Genomic DNA, 13571 nt, shown 5'->3' on the forward strand with positions numbered 1-13571 from the left:
GACCTGACCTGGGTGGAGGGAGAAGCCTGGAGGCAGGTGGCTTCAGTCAGGGGCAGTTCAGGGAGGTACAGACGTTCCTTTATTTTAAAGATACAACGAAGAAAAAATATCCAGATATTCAAACACAGTGTTATTCGAAACAGAGAAGATGTGCAACTGAAACAAACGCAGGAAGGTCACTAGAAAACACCAGCTCAGATTCCTCCCGGGAACACTCACCGAGGATCTGTGAATGGCACAAATCCCCAGAGAACGCTGCCGCCAGCTCCCGCAGGTCTGCAGCGTCCAGATCACCTTTCCTCAGCACCCCCGGGGAAAGGGGGACTAGGCAGCCCGCGAGTACCTCCTGTGGGAGGCAGAGCCCAGGACCCCCAGGCTGCCCTGCAGCTGCAGGGGGAGCAGAGAGCCGCAGCCCCTGCCTGGGGTGGGGCGCCTTGGACCCTGGGAGGCTCTGACCTGGCCGCCTGCTTTCCGAAGGGCCTCAACCCCCTCCGCACCCCAGGGATCACCAGCCAGAACCGGAACCCTCTCAGGTTCCACCCCCACCCTGTCCCCCGAGCCTGCCCAGGGCCCCTGCCGCAGCACTCTCTTCTGCCCTGGTGCCCAGCCCCACCTCTGCCACGCACACCCCACCGCAAACACACAGTCTCTCTAACACTGGGGCCGGTGAGCACAAAGATGCCCTTCCTGCTCGAGGGGACAGCGGGGGACCACCTGCCCTGAGGAGGGCTCCTGTCCAGGGCTGTCCCACGGGGCTGGCACTGCTCACCTAGCTGACGAAGGCAGCAATGGCCACCACCTGCAGCACGGCCTCCAGGCCGCGGAGTGCCAGGAGCGGGGCGCCGAGGGCCGAGTCCGCACGCAGTACCAGGGTCTGCCAGAGCAGGAAGTAGGCAGACAGCAGGGCGCTGCCCACGGTGAGGACCAGGCTGGCGGCCAGCGGCACCTCAGCCTCCATCAGGTTGCCTGTGGTCCCTGGAGAGCAGAACAGACGTGATGGGCGGGCAGGGCCTTCTGGACATGGGCGCCTGGGAGGGCCCTGGTGGCACAGCTGTGAGACCAGAGCCAGTTTCTGACTGTCATGGGGCATCCGAGGGTGTCAGGGGGCGACCCCGAGTGACCATCACGGGGGACAGGAGTGCCCGAATGAGGCCCTGCTCTGGATGACCATCAGGGGGACGGGAGTGCTCTACTGAAACCCTCCTGAGTGACCATCACGGGGGACAGGAGTGCCCGCATGAGTGACCATCACAGGGGAGGGAAGTGCTCTCACTGAGGCCCAGCTGTGGGTCTCCAGGTCAGCAGTGGTGGGGCAGCAGCAGTCTAGATTTCTGAAAGTGATCCCAACTGTCTTCTGACAGCTTTTCCTAATTCCACATGGACTGAGAGGATTTTCTTTAAAATCTCCAAAACCGTTTTCCTCTACGCTGTCATTCTGGAAGATGTCACACACACTCACAAGAAGACGAAGCGGCTGCACGTCTCATAACCCAGCGGCAGGCACGTAAGACGCTCACCTCCAGCCGCCCCAGGTGGGGGCGCAGAAGATGCCCCAGGGGCCCCGGGGGTGAGGGGCACCGGGAGACAGGGCGGGGGCAGAGGCCGTTCTCACCCACCCCGCTCCCGCGTCACATGCTCGGGGCCCCAGCTGTGCCCGCTGTTCTCGTCTATCCGCCGCTCTGGAGCAGGAGGGGAACACACAGCGTGACCTCCTTTAAGAGATGTGCTTGTCTGTGTGCCTGCGACCGGGAGTGGGGAGGCCTGGGCGCTGGCGGTGAGCTGTGAAGCGGGGAGGGGGACACAGTTCTATCAGGGCTTCTACGCTGTGGGGCCTTAGGAGACCAACTGTGGTACAAAGTGATGCATGTTTAAAGGTTCCATGTGAAGCTAGCAACGCCGGTGTCTCAAGTACTATACGGTTTTCAGTCAACTCACCGAAATATAACCGAATCGCTTCCAGAATCCCCATCAGAAACAGCAGAGTCAGGTCGAGGACCAGGCAACTGTGAGGATAAGTGAAAACCTGACCTGGAGACAAACCAGCAACAGAGCAGAGGTCTCGTCACAGGCGCCAGGGCGCCCACACCTTCGCGCTGCCTCTTTCCGCGTGACTCACTTTTATACACGAGCAGCAGGAGCGTAGCTAGGAAATACAGGGCGTAGTACGTTCCACTCAGACAGAGCAGCATCTGCAGCGGGAGCGACGAGAGCTGGCCAGCGGTTAAGGACTCTCAGGCCCAGCAGACAGCCCTGCCAGGGCACCCGCCCCAGGGAGGCCAACAGGAGGCTCTGACGTCTGTTCGGAGGCCCTGCAGGTGGGTAGGTCCAGCCCAGGCCCCTGCGGGTGGCCATGGAGACCTGACCACCAGCCCCTGCCAGGCTTCCAGTGCCGCCTCGCCTGGCAGGACCCCTGTGGGATGGGGGGCGGGGCTGGGCTTCCCTCCCGGGACATTGTCGCCTGAGGACCCAGCACACCTCTGGTGACCGTAGGCTGAAAGCCTCAGCTTCCTGGGCTTTCCCAAGTGCATCACCCTGATCTGGGTCCCAGTTATAAGACTGAAAGCAGAAAATAACTTTTCCTCATTTTCTTCAAAGAAAATGTCTTTCTTTGAGGGATGGGGGCGGGGGGACAGTTAAATTTTTTGCCCAGAGCTTTGCTCAGCTCCAAACACTTGTCATTTCTCTAAGTGTTCCAGGCGAGGGTTTTCAGTTTCCTGTGCCTCCTGGGTGGGAGTCAGGCAGCTGGCAGCGCGGGGCTGAGCAGGAGGCAGTGGTGGAGGAGGTCTGTCAACTCTCTCCACCTGGCAGAGGATGCCCCCCCCCCAACTCAGAACCCACAAGAGAGGTGGTGGTGGGGCTTAAAGGAGCAAAAAGCAGGAGCCAGGAGCCAACTGCAGGTGCCCTGTGTGGAGGCCTGGGTCCTGGGCTGACAGAGGGCCAGGGGACAGAGCAGCAGGATACCACCGTAGAGGAAGCTTTCCCTGGAAGAGAAGGAACCAGTCAGGGAGGCCCCAAGTCTTGGCCTGTTCTGTTGTCCAGCATCACTGGCCCACAGCGAGGCTCCTTTCCGACACCTCTGCACCCGTCATCCCTCCAAGGAGGATCTGACCACCTGCTGTGCTGAACCTGAGGCGGGGAGGCAGGGCGTCCTGACAAGGTGAAGCCCGGACGCACGCTCAACACCAAAGGCCAGGACAGAGGGATCTGCTCCATCGCCGGGGAGGAGCCAGACCCGCAACTTTCTTGTCTCCTGTGGCTTCTGCACCTGGCCACGCGTGTGCAGATGAAGACCTTTTCTCATTCAAGTCTTTGCTGTTGATAAGAGACATTTGCTTTTCTCTGGAATTTTATTCATAAAATTAAATCTCTCCCCAAATAAGCATTTTCTAAGCCAGCAATCCAAGTTCTTTCCACCCCTTCCCACCACACAGCAGTTATGCATTCTCCCTGCATCGTGAGATGAGTGTGGGCCTCAGAATCTGCCAGCAGCAGGTGGGATGGTGCTCTCTCCCACACCACATCCTCCTTAGTCCCAAGCAGGCAAGAGAGAAACCTTTGGCCTGAGTGAGCTCTGGGGGACATCAAAGGGTTAGACCCTGCTCCCTGGGCAGATCCGAGGTCCTCTAGGGAGTCTCACTTGGGTAGAGGTCTTAAGTGGTTGGAACGGGACATGAGCGACAGAGAAGCAGCAGGTGCTGAGTGCAGGGAGCCAAGGCGGGTGCCAGCCCCATCATTAGTAAAACCCGCGTGGCCATACAGGAAGAGTGGGCTCTAAGCCGGATGCACTGTTTCCCAAGCCCGGGGAAGCTCGGAGGCCTCACTACCTGTCACCATCTGGGTGGACTTCTCGCTAATCAGGAGTTTCCTCTCTTCCGATCCTTCTCTTGACAGTGCGCTGCAGACCTTCAGATCTGCCGCCTGATCATTGTTACAGACTGAGATGGTGGGGCTCAGGGAAAATACGCTGTAGAAAACCCGTCAGCTATTTGGGATTTAAACAATGAACGGCAAAGGGTAGCTACGGTGTTCCAATAATTTTCGATCTACAGAAAGAGGCTCATTCTGACAAGACAGCCCGGGCTTTCAGGACTTCACATTTTTGTCAATGATCTACTGCAATAACAATGCGGCTGTGAGCAGGTGTCCATGTTAGTCACTCAGTCGTGTCCGACTTTTTGTGACCCCATAGACTGTAGCCCGCCAGGCTCCTCTGTCCATAGGATTCTCCAGACAAGAGTACTGGAGTGGGTTGCCATTCCCTTCTCCAGGGGACCTTCCCGACCCAGGGATCGAACCCGGGTCGACTGCAAGCGGAGTCTTTACAGTCTGAGCCACTTGTCAGAAGTTGGATGCAGAAGCAAAGAGAACAAACGTCCTCCCTTTGGTGACACAGGAAGGGTGTGAAGGGACCGTGCCCTAGTGGGAACGCGATTTTCACCGCATGAGAACGTGCAAACTTCAGACCGGCGGCCCGGCACCAGTCCGCGCTTTGGAACTCCGCGGCCGGAAAGCCCGGCGGGCGCTCAGAGCGCGGACAGCGCCGCCGGCGGGCTCGGCGCTCCAGACCCCCGGGCCCCGACGGCGGTGCGGAAACGGCTCTTCCCTCGGGTCGAGCGCCCCGGCCGCCCGGACTTCGCACGGGCCCCGGCGAAGGGCGCCGCCGGGCCAGGCCGAGCCGAACCGGGGAGCCCCCGCCTCCGGGCCTCAGACCAAGCCGTCCCGCTCGCTGCTGGCCGAGAAGCACAGCGGCGCCCGTCTGGGTCGAGGGGCGCCGCGCGTCGCCCGGGGGAGCCGGGACCGCACCGCCGCGGGCCCGGGGCCGGCTCTGCGGGCGGCGGCCTCACCTAGTGAACACGCTGAGTCCACTGGTTAATAACACGCGCGAGGTGTCCCCGCACCGGGAAGAACCGAGCCAAGCGGACCGCTCCCCCGGGGGGCCCTCCGGGACCTCCCGCCCCCGCCCCTCAGGCGCCGCCAGCCGCTCACCTCGCCGCGGGGCCGCCATCTTGCCCCCGGGCCCCGCCCCGCTCCTGCCCGCCCCGCCCGCCGAGTCCGCCGCGATCCCGGCAGCCTCTCGGCGCGGGACTCGAACGGAATACCTTCGGCCATTTTCGCTTCTGCTCCCGAAGGGGCTCGACGGCGCCGCGTTTCGGGACTTGATTCCGAACCGTGGCCGAGGCCCGATTAGCCTGTCCGACAGCGCTCGGGCACTTTCGGCCAGGAGGAGGAAGCGAGCCGAGACGCGAGAGGATCCCGGCTCGGGAGCGTTCGGCTCCTCTCGGCTCCTCCTCGGGCGGGCTCGGCTCCCTAGGCGGGCGGAGCCGGTGGCGCAAGAGTTTCTAGGCCGGGCCGCGCCGCGTCGGAGGCCGGCAGAGTCGGCTTCACAGTAGGTGCCTTCGCCGGCTGAGGACACGCCGGCGCGGCCTCCTGAGCGCGGAGAAGGACTGGCGCGGAGTCGCTCGGAAACCCTCGGGCGGCCTCGGACCAATTCGGGCTGACTCGGCTCCGCACTTCGGCCCACTTCGGCCCAAGTCGGCCCTCGTCGTTTCTGGACTGCAGGCCTCGGCTTGGCTCGACCGGGCCGCTTCGTGCCGGTTCGGCTCCTGTTCGGGTGGCGCCGGCTCGGCTCGGCAGCCGGCCTCGGGCGGCCTCGGGTCGGCTCGGTTCAGCTCGGCTCGGTTCGGGCGACCCTCCTCTGGAAGGCTCGGCTCGGCTCGGCCCGGCTCGGGCGGCCTCCTCGGGCGGCGCGCTTCGGGCTCTGTCCCGGCCTTCGGGCGGCCCCGGCCGGAGCCTTCGGGCGGGCTCGGCGGAGTCCGGATGGAGGACTCGGACTCGGCCGCCAAGCAGCTGGGCCTGGCCGAGGCGGCGGCGGTGGCGGCCGCGGCCGCTGTGGCGGCGGCGGCCGCGGCCGCGGCGGGAGGCGAGGCGGAGGAGCCGGTGCTCAGCAGGGACGAGGACTCGGAGGAGGACGGAGACTCGGAGTCGGAGCGCGAGACGCGGCGGGTGACGGCCGTGGCGGTGATGGCCGCCGAGCCCGGGCACATGGACATGGGCGCCGAGGCCCTGCCGGGCCCCGACGAGGCCGCCGCGGCCGCCGCCTTCGCAGGCAAGTGCCGGCCGCCCGCGGTTCGCGCCCACCTGCCCGCACCTGCCGCGCGCCCGCCCTGCTGTCTCGTCCCCCGCGCACACCTGCCCTGCCTCTGCCCAGCACATCCGCGCACGCACGTCGTGTGCCCCGTGGTCCCTGCACACCTGCCCCGGGGAGCGCCCCGGCCCTTTCCTGCCGCACACTTGCTCCCTGAACGCCTTTACCTCCTTTCAGGATTGCGTTCTTTCCGGAACCTTCTCAGCACCTGCCTCTTGCCCTGCCCGTTCTCCCTTCCTTATGTCCTGGTTGCTGGTGACACGGGGGTCAGACCCAGGTCCTGTCCTGGAGGAGCGCGGGGATGGGCGTATCTGGTCACCTAGAATCCTGCTGGCCGGGTCCAGATGGCACTCGAGCCCTGGGGAGTGAGGCGTGCTCAGCCAGGGAGAGCCCGCAAGCGTTGGGGGCAGTGGCTCTAGAGGCCAGGACCCTGTTCCTCAGTGCCCCCTCTGGCCTGTCCCCATGACCGCCCCCCCCCCCCCCCGCCCGTTTCCTTGATGGGTCTTCCCTTCCACGTTTTTGTTCTTGATGAATAGAACATGCTCATTCTCAAGGTTCCTGAGCCACGCCCCAAAGCGCCCTTTAGAGGTTGTGCCTCCCTGGGACACCATCCTGAAGGAGGTAGAGCCTTTCCCAAGTGACGGTCCCTCCCACCTGAGGCTCCCGGTTGGCCCACAGAGCCAGGCGCTGGAACCTTTGGGGAGTGTCCTGGGGCTCTTCTTCCAGAAGGAACTTCGTGGGTTTCAGAACTGGACAGCGGCCTCCGCATCCAGGTTCTCCTGCGTTTATCTGGCGCTGGAGGTGCTGGGTGGGGCCAGCTCCCCTGCTGCCCGCCTTGCCTCTGGTCTGCCTGTGCTGTGGTCTTTCGGGATTCTCGCAGAAGCATGGGAAGAAGGGTTTGTGGCCCTTAAACAAGGGTTCCACTTTCGTTGCTAAATTGGTTTAACATTGAGATCTTGAATACTTAGACTTTTCTTCAGGTTTATGTTATATGCACACATCTTTCTGAAGGCGGAAAAGAACTATGATGCTGTTTGTCCTAATATCAGAGAAATGTATTGCATCAGGTTTTTTTTAATTTTTGACTTTCGATTTTGCTGGGTCTTTATCGCCGCGCGGGCTTTGCTGCTGCTTCGCCGCTGCTGGCTGTGAGTGGAGCCTGCTGTCTAGCGGTGGTGCACAGGTCTCTCGTTCCAGCGGCTCCTCTTGTTGCGGAGGTCGGCCTTGGGGTGTGTCGGCTTCGGTGGTTGCACCTCCTGGGCTCTAGAGCACAGGCTCAGTAGTTGGGGTGCATGGGCTTACCTGCCCTGCTGCGTGTGGGATCTGCCCAGACCAGGGGTCGAATCTGTCTCCTGCGCTGGCAGGTGGGTTCTTTTTGAGCCACCGGGGAAGCCCCAGTGTCAGGTGTTTGTTTTTTTCCTTGCACAGTTTTATAGTTGTGTTTTTTGAGTGTGTTAAAACTTGTTTGTTGTGAGTTACTGAGGTCAGGTGACTCCTGGGTTTCAGTAGCTCAACAGGACGTGTGCTGGGCTGAGGCTCCCTCCTCTGGGCTGCTGGCCAGCTGTGTAGACCTGAGCATGGGCTCAGGCCCCTTAGCCCCAGGCTCCCTGGGAAATGGTGGAGAAGACACACGGGAGAGGGATTTTCAGAGCAATTCACAGAGCACAGTGAGCACCCTCTGTCAATCTGAGCACCTCTGCCAGGCACAGGCCCAGCTAGGCTTGGGACATTCTGGAATGCGGTGCCACCCCTGAAGTGGGGCGAGCATCAGGGGAAGGCTGTCAGGGCAGCCCATCAGGTGTGGGTTGTGGGGCGGCGGTGCAGGGAGGTGGGGTACGCAGGCTGCTGGGAGGGGCCAGGCTCCATGTTGGGGGGCGGGGGGCACCGACAGGTCTGATGGGTTTCAGGAAGAAGAGGTCAGTGGCAGGTCGAGGTGATGGAGGGGGAGGGAGGGATGGACCTCAGCCAGAACCGTGCTGACCCGTGGGGTCTGGGAGGGTCCCCACAACAAGGGACGGGACTCTGGGGTCTGAGAAGCTCCTTCTGGGTGGTTTTTTTTTTCCCCAGGAGGGAGCACAAGGCCAGGGCAGTTTGGCAGAGCTGTGACCAGCTCAGTGGGTCTTCACCGTGCGTGACAGGCTCTGCGGGGATGGAGAGGTAGCCTCTTATCCTTGGAAGGATCAGGTCTATCAGACTGTGTTCTGGAAACATTGGTCGGGCATTTCATGCCCAGGGTTAGGCCTCCCTTGGCAGTTCAGGGACCTGCCGTGGCAACTGCCCACCACCCCGTCCCCTGGTGGCCTCTGGCTCCAGCCAGGCGCTGAGTCAGGCTCCTGTGTTGCAGAGGTGACCACCGTGACAGTAGCCAACGTGGGTGCCTCGGCAGACAACGTCTTTACCACGTCTGTGGCGAATGCGGCCTCGCTCTCAGGCCACGTGCTGGTAAGACACTAGGGCCAATTCCGGCCCAAGGAGGGTGGCCCGTTCCCCGGGGACCCTGAGCCCGCCCTCCGCCGAGCTCCCCAGGGGGAGCGGGAGCACGCCTGGGGGTCTGTACACTTGAAGCAAAGTTGTCACTGGGACAGCGACTGGCAGGAAGCTCACTCGCGAGTGTGAGGGCGGCAGGTCAGTGGAGGCCTCGGGGACGCAGGTTTAAGAGCGTGGGTTTATATGCTCTGGTGCCCAGAGACACCGGCCGGTAGCCAGGCAGCAGCTCCGTGCCTCGGGCCGGTATCCGACCCAACAGCGGGCTCTCTGGTCCTAAGGGTCGGGAAGTTAGGGCGCCCGCGTCCACAGGCTCTGACGACAGGAAGGCCCGGAATCTGGTGTGACCTTCCTGGACACCGACAGGGAGAGGGCGGCTCGAGTTTCCGCACGTCCCGCCTGCCTCATTAGAAAGACCCTTTGTGGCTCTCGAACCAGCACAAAACGTTCTGCTTTTCTGCTCCAGAGTCGCACGAGTCCAGCGATTCACACTCACGCAGGGCTGACGCCCTGACTGAGGCAGTGACCCCGCAGGTCTGTGAGAGCAGGCCGGGTGTGCGTGTGCCTATGGGTGGGGGCCCTCAGCCCCGCAGTCGACTCCTCACCTCCTCTGGTGTGAAGGCAGCGTTTTCAGAGAGGAGCAAAGGCCTCTGCCTCGGTGCTTCCCTCTCAGCGTGGTAGCAAGAGCACGTCCCAGACCTCGGTGTGCAGGGTCCCTAGTCCACTGCAGGGCTATCTGGGCGAGGCCGTGAGGTGTGCCTGGGGGCAGTCGGGGTGGGCTCGGCTTCCTCACGGGCAGTGGGGCGTCTCACTGGCCGGGGGGAGGCAGTTGAGGTCACAGCAGCATACAGGCCCGTGGGGAGGCGTGTGGGCAGTGTGGCTTGGGAGGCCCCTTCTCTGCGTGGGACTTGGGCATGAGAACAGGTCCCATACCAACCGGATCTTGGCTCCTGTACCAATGGACTTGGCCTCTTGGAGACCGTCCCTTGAGACCTGTGACCTCGTGAGAGCTTTCCAGGCAGAAGAGAGGGCCTTTCCTGTGCCGGAAGCGTGTTTATCCCTTAATTTGGACAAGCCACATGAGCATTTGCTCGGGGCCACGCAGACCTCGCCTCTGGTTGGTCTTGGCTCAGTGTCTGAAAGAGGCCCCCCTGGGGGTGGTGTCATCTGGAACCTGTCTGGGGGACCACAGCCTGGTACAGAGGGGTGCCGCGGCTGTCTCTGAGACAGTGGGTGTTCTGTCCTGCAGTCGGGCAGGACAGCCCTTCAGATTGGGGACAGCCTGAACCCTGAGAAGGCCACACTTATCGTCGTGCACACGGACGGCAGCATCGTGGAGACCGCCGGGCTGAAGGCACCTGCAGCCCCTCTCACCCCAGGTACCGTCTGCCCACTCCAGGCCTCCGGGGCCAAGTGCCCCCTGGGCTGCTGTGTATTCCTGGGTGAGCTTCTGTGTTTTGTGGGGAACTTGAATATCGAATACTGATTAAGTAGAAAATGTTCCAGGCAGTGAGAGTTGCCCAGGATTGTGGGGGCGGGGTGCTGAGCTGAGGAGGACCTGTGAGAGTCGAGCTGTCCCTGTGCTTCCCTGTGGTCCAGGCTGTGCTTAGGGTCTCTCACGGTGCTTTCTTTGCTCAAGGACCTCAGTCTCCTCCCACTCCTCTGGCTCCCGGTCAAGAGAAGGGTGGCACCAAGTACAACTGGGACCCGTCGGTGTACGACAGCGAGCTGCCCGTGCGCTGCCGCAACATCAGCGGCACCTTATACAAGAGCAGGCTTGGCTCAGGTGGGGGGGGGCGGGCCCAGGAGGATGTGGGTGGGCCCAGGTGGGCGGGGGCGGGCCCAGGAGGATGTGGGTGGGCCCAGGTGGGCGGGGGCGGGCCCAGGAGGATGTGGGTGGGCCCAGGTGGGCGGGGGCGGGCCCAGGAGGATGTGGCTGGGCCCAGGTGGGTGGGGGCGGGCCCAGGAGGATGTGGCTGGGCCCAGGTGGGCGAGGGGCGGGCCCAGGAGGATGTGGGTGGGCCCAGGTGGGCGAGGGGCGGGCCCAGGTAAGTGAGGGGTGGGCCCAGGTGGGTGTGCAGCCTCCACATAAGCTGGGGTCAAGGAAGGCTGTAATGGCATAGACTAGTTAAACAAACAGGCGCTTTGAGGGGGCCGTAGGCCCGGACCATGTTTCCTGAGGTCTTGGGTCCACTTGGTGTCCGGTCGGCAGGAAGCTCTGCAAGTGGGCAGAGGTCATCAGCTCCACGAGGGAGGGGGTCGAGGCATGGTGCCCAGGGCATCAGGTGGATGCTTGGGCATGTGGTCAGATGCAATGCCCGCGGGTGTGGGTTCATGGCGGGGTGCAAGGGGGCAGTTGGCCTGGTGTGAGCAGGGAGCACAGCAGGTGGCCTGTCCTTTCAGGAGGCCGGGGTCGCTGTATCAAGCAGGGGGAGAACTGGTACAGCCCCACCGAGTTTGAAGCCATGGCAGGAAGGGCTAGCAGCAAAGACTGGAAGAGGAGCATCCGCTATGCGGGGCGGCCACTGCAGTGCCTCATCCAGGTACCCCAGCGCTCACCTCCCCACCTCCCGCCTCCCAGGGTGTCAGCTACGGGGCTCTGAAGGCCCACAGGCCAGAGTCAGACAGATAGCGTTTGAGTCCTCCACTTACTTGCCGTGTGACCTGGGGCAAGTCACTTAACCTTTCTGTTTCCCTGTGTTTCGAATGGGACGTTGAGCAGGTTTGCACAGTACCTTGTGCAAGGATGAGGAATGGATGAGGCAACACAGCTTCCATTTCAGTGAGCACACGTGAGTTCATTTATTAACAGGAGAAAATCAAATGGAAGTTTAATAACGTGTGTGGCAGAGAGACCCAATAAGACTGAGTAACTCTGTCCGTGACTTTCTGAAAGATACCAACCGTCTCTCTTGAGCTTATCCAAGGGGAGAGGGCCCCTGCTCCTGTTTCCAGTTTAGCTCCTGGGGTTGGCAGAGGCGTCACGCCCATACTCCCTGGATGGGAAAGGTGGATGGTGTGTGCAGAGAGGTTCTGGAAACAATGGGTTCCATCCTCATGGCGGGGGTCAGGGTAGAGCTGGTTGGAGCCTGGGCCTGTCGCTTGAGGGCCACCCTCTCATTTGTTGTGGTGTCTCAGATCCTCTCCGGTGTTGCCATGGCTCTGAGACCCTGTCCCGTGTCGCGGTGTCTCTGAGGCCCTCTCCTGTGTCATCGTGTCTCTCACGCCCTCTCCCGTGCTGCGGTGTCGCAGTGTCTCTGAGACCCTCTCCCATGTCGCGGTGTCTCATGCCCTCTCCGGTGTTGCAGTGTCTCTCACACCCTCTCCCGTGTCGTAGTGTCTCTCAGACCCTCTCCCGTGTCACGGTGTCTCACGCCCTCTCCCGTGCCGCGGTGTCTCCGAGACCCTCTCCCATGTCGCGGTGTCTCCGAGACTCTCTCCCGTGTCGCGGTGTCTCACGCCCTCTCCCGTGTCACGGTGTCTCACGCCCTCTCCCGTGTCACGGTGTCTCCGAGACTCTCTCCCGTGTCGCGGTGTCTCTCACGCCCTCTCCCGTGTCACGGTGTCTCTGAGACCCTCTCCCATGTCATGGTGTCTCCGAGACCCTCTCCCATGTCGCGGTGTCTCCGAGACTCTCTCCCGTGTCGCGGTGTCTCACGCCCTCTCCCGTGTCGCGGTGTCTCACGCCCTCTCACGTGTCGCGGTGTCTCTCAGACCCTATCCCGTGTCGCGGTGTCTCATGCCCTCTCCCGTGTCGCGGTGTCTCACGCCCTCTCACGTGTCGCGGTGTCTCACGCCCTCTCCCGTGTTGCGGTGTCTCACGCCCTCTCCCGTGTCGCGGTGTCTCACGCCCTCTCCCGTGTCACAGTATCTCATGCCCTCTCCCGTGTCGCGGTGTCTCACGCCCTCTCCCGTGTCGCGGTGTCTTTTGAACCCCAGGATGGCATCCTGAACCCTCATGCAGCCTCCTGCACCTGTGCCGCCTGCTGTGACGACATGACCCTGGTGAGTGCCCCTTCGGCCCCTCTCCGGCTGCTTCCCCCTTACTTTCCCCTCAGACTCTGTTCTTCGGCTGTTGCTCTGGTGGCTGAGGCCTCAAGTGGGCCCCTGGACTGCTCAGAGGACCCAAAGGGGACCTTCCTAGATAAAGTAAACCGCGTGACGTCCCCGTCCTGCCCCCCCAGGCTTTTCTCACGGTGATGACAATGCGCTGTTTTACGTTTTGCATTTTTAACATCATTTTGTAAAAAATATCGCACGGAACTGCTTTGTTTAGAGAACACTAACGTCTTCGCAAGTCTTTGCTTACCCGGGTCCCTAACTGTTAAAGGCGGGCGTCGTCCCGACTGACTCCGCTGAGCGGCGTTCAGCGTGAGGCCAGTGTGCCCTGTGTGAACCACCAGCTTTGTTTCAGGAGTTCTTATTATTGAATATTATTTTTAAATGTCTCAAAAGTTAAAAACCTGCTTAATGAGGTTTCCTCTTAAGAATTTTTTTAAAGGTTTTGTTTTTAGTACTTTTAAAACACTTATTTACTTTTGGTTGCCCTGGGTCTCTGCTGCCGTGCGGGCTTTCTCCAGCTGCAGTGGGCGGGCCGCTGTGCTCGCAGCGTGCGGGCCTCTGGCTGCGGAGCGCGGCTCTGGGGCACGCAGGCCTCAGCAGTGGCCGTGCCCGGGCTCGGTATTGTGGTGCACGGGCTTAGTTGCTCTGCAGCATGTGGAATCTTCCCAGACCAGGGATCGAACCCGTGTCCCCTGCATCGGCAGGCAGATTCTCATTCACTGTACCATGAAGGAAGTCCTCCTTTTTAAAGTTCGATCGCTCATCTGGTTAACTATTAGCAGCTGTGTAGGAAAGCCAACTGGAGAGACGTTCTTGACTGGGAAAACCAAATATCCTAAAACCGTCTAGTTTGTATACAGATCACATGTGATTCTAATAG

General features: G+C 61.7%; 2 protein-coding genes and 1 long non-coding RNA gene across 5 annotated transcripts in view; 2 read left to right on the forward strand and 1 right to left on the reverse strand.

The window, feature by feature from the left end:
* Positions 1 to 56: 56 nt before the first annotated feature.
* TMEM80 (transmembrane protein 80) lies at positions 57 to 5257 on the reverse strand. Of its 3 annotated transcripts, none has more exons than XM_070783332.1 (5): positions 5100 to 5257; positions 2962 to 2981; positions 2117 to 2210; positions 1936 to 2028; positions 57 to 975 (listed from the first exon to the last, which is right to left on the reverse strand). In XM_070783332.1, exons 1-5 carry the CDS (start codon positions 5107 to 5109, stop codon positions 770 to 772), a joined length of 423 nt encoding a protein of 140 aa, XP_070639433.1. In that variant the 5' UTR covers positions 5110 to 5257; the 3' UTR covers positions 57 to 769. The 3 variants fall into 3 exon arrangements, with proteins under 3 accessions (XP_070639433.1, XP_070639432.1, XP_070639431.1); XM_070783331.1 differs by lacking the exon at positions 5100 to 5257 and adding an exon at positions 4987 to 5055; XM_070783330.1 differs by lacking the exons at positions 2962 to 2981; positions 5100 to 5257 and having other exon boundaries at positions 57 to 226; positions 770 to 975; positions 2117 to 2204.
* Positions 2155 to 3382, forward strand: LOC139180775 (uncharacterized). The gene is made up of 2 exons (XR_011565021.1): positions 2155 to 2315; positions 3040 to 3382. It is a non-coding gene; the product is annotated as an uncharacterized lncRNA (long non-coding RNA).
* Positions 5258 to 5675: 418 nt separating the features above from the next.
* Positions 5676 to 13571, forward strand: part of DEAF1 (DEAF1 transcription factor) — a 28529-nt gene continuing 20633 nt past the window's right edge. Inside the window, exons 1-6 of the mRNA XM_070783326.1 lie at positions 5676 to 6106; positions 8490 to 8587; positions 9879 to 10008; positions 10269 to 10415; positions 11033 to 11172; positions 12569 to 12634. Of these exons, the coding sequence (XP_070639427.1) occupies positions 5818 to 6106; positions 8490 to 8587; positions 9879 to 10008; positions 10269 to 10415; positions 11033 to 11172; positions 12569 to 12634 (870 nt within the window). The 5' untranslated portion in view covers positions 5676 to 5817. The remainder of the gene's footprint in view (positions 6107 to 8489; positions 8588 to 9878; positions 10009 to 10268; positions 10416 to 11032; positions 11173 to 12568; positions 12635 to 13571) is intronic.

This window comes from Bos indicus, chromosome 29, assembly GCF_029378745.1.
Source record: "Bos indicus isolate NIAB-ARS_2022 breed Sahiwal x Tharparkar chromosome 29, NIAB-ARS_B.indTharparkar_mat_pri_1.0, whole genome shotgun sequence".
In the NCBI taxonomy this organism is placed as follows: Eukaryota; Metazoa; Chordata; class Mammalia; order Artiodactyla; family Bovidae; genus Bos; species Bos indicus.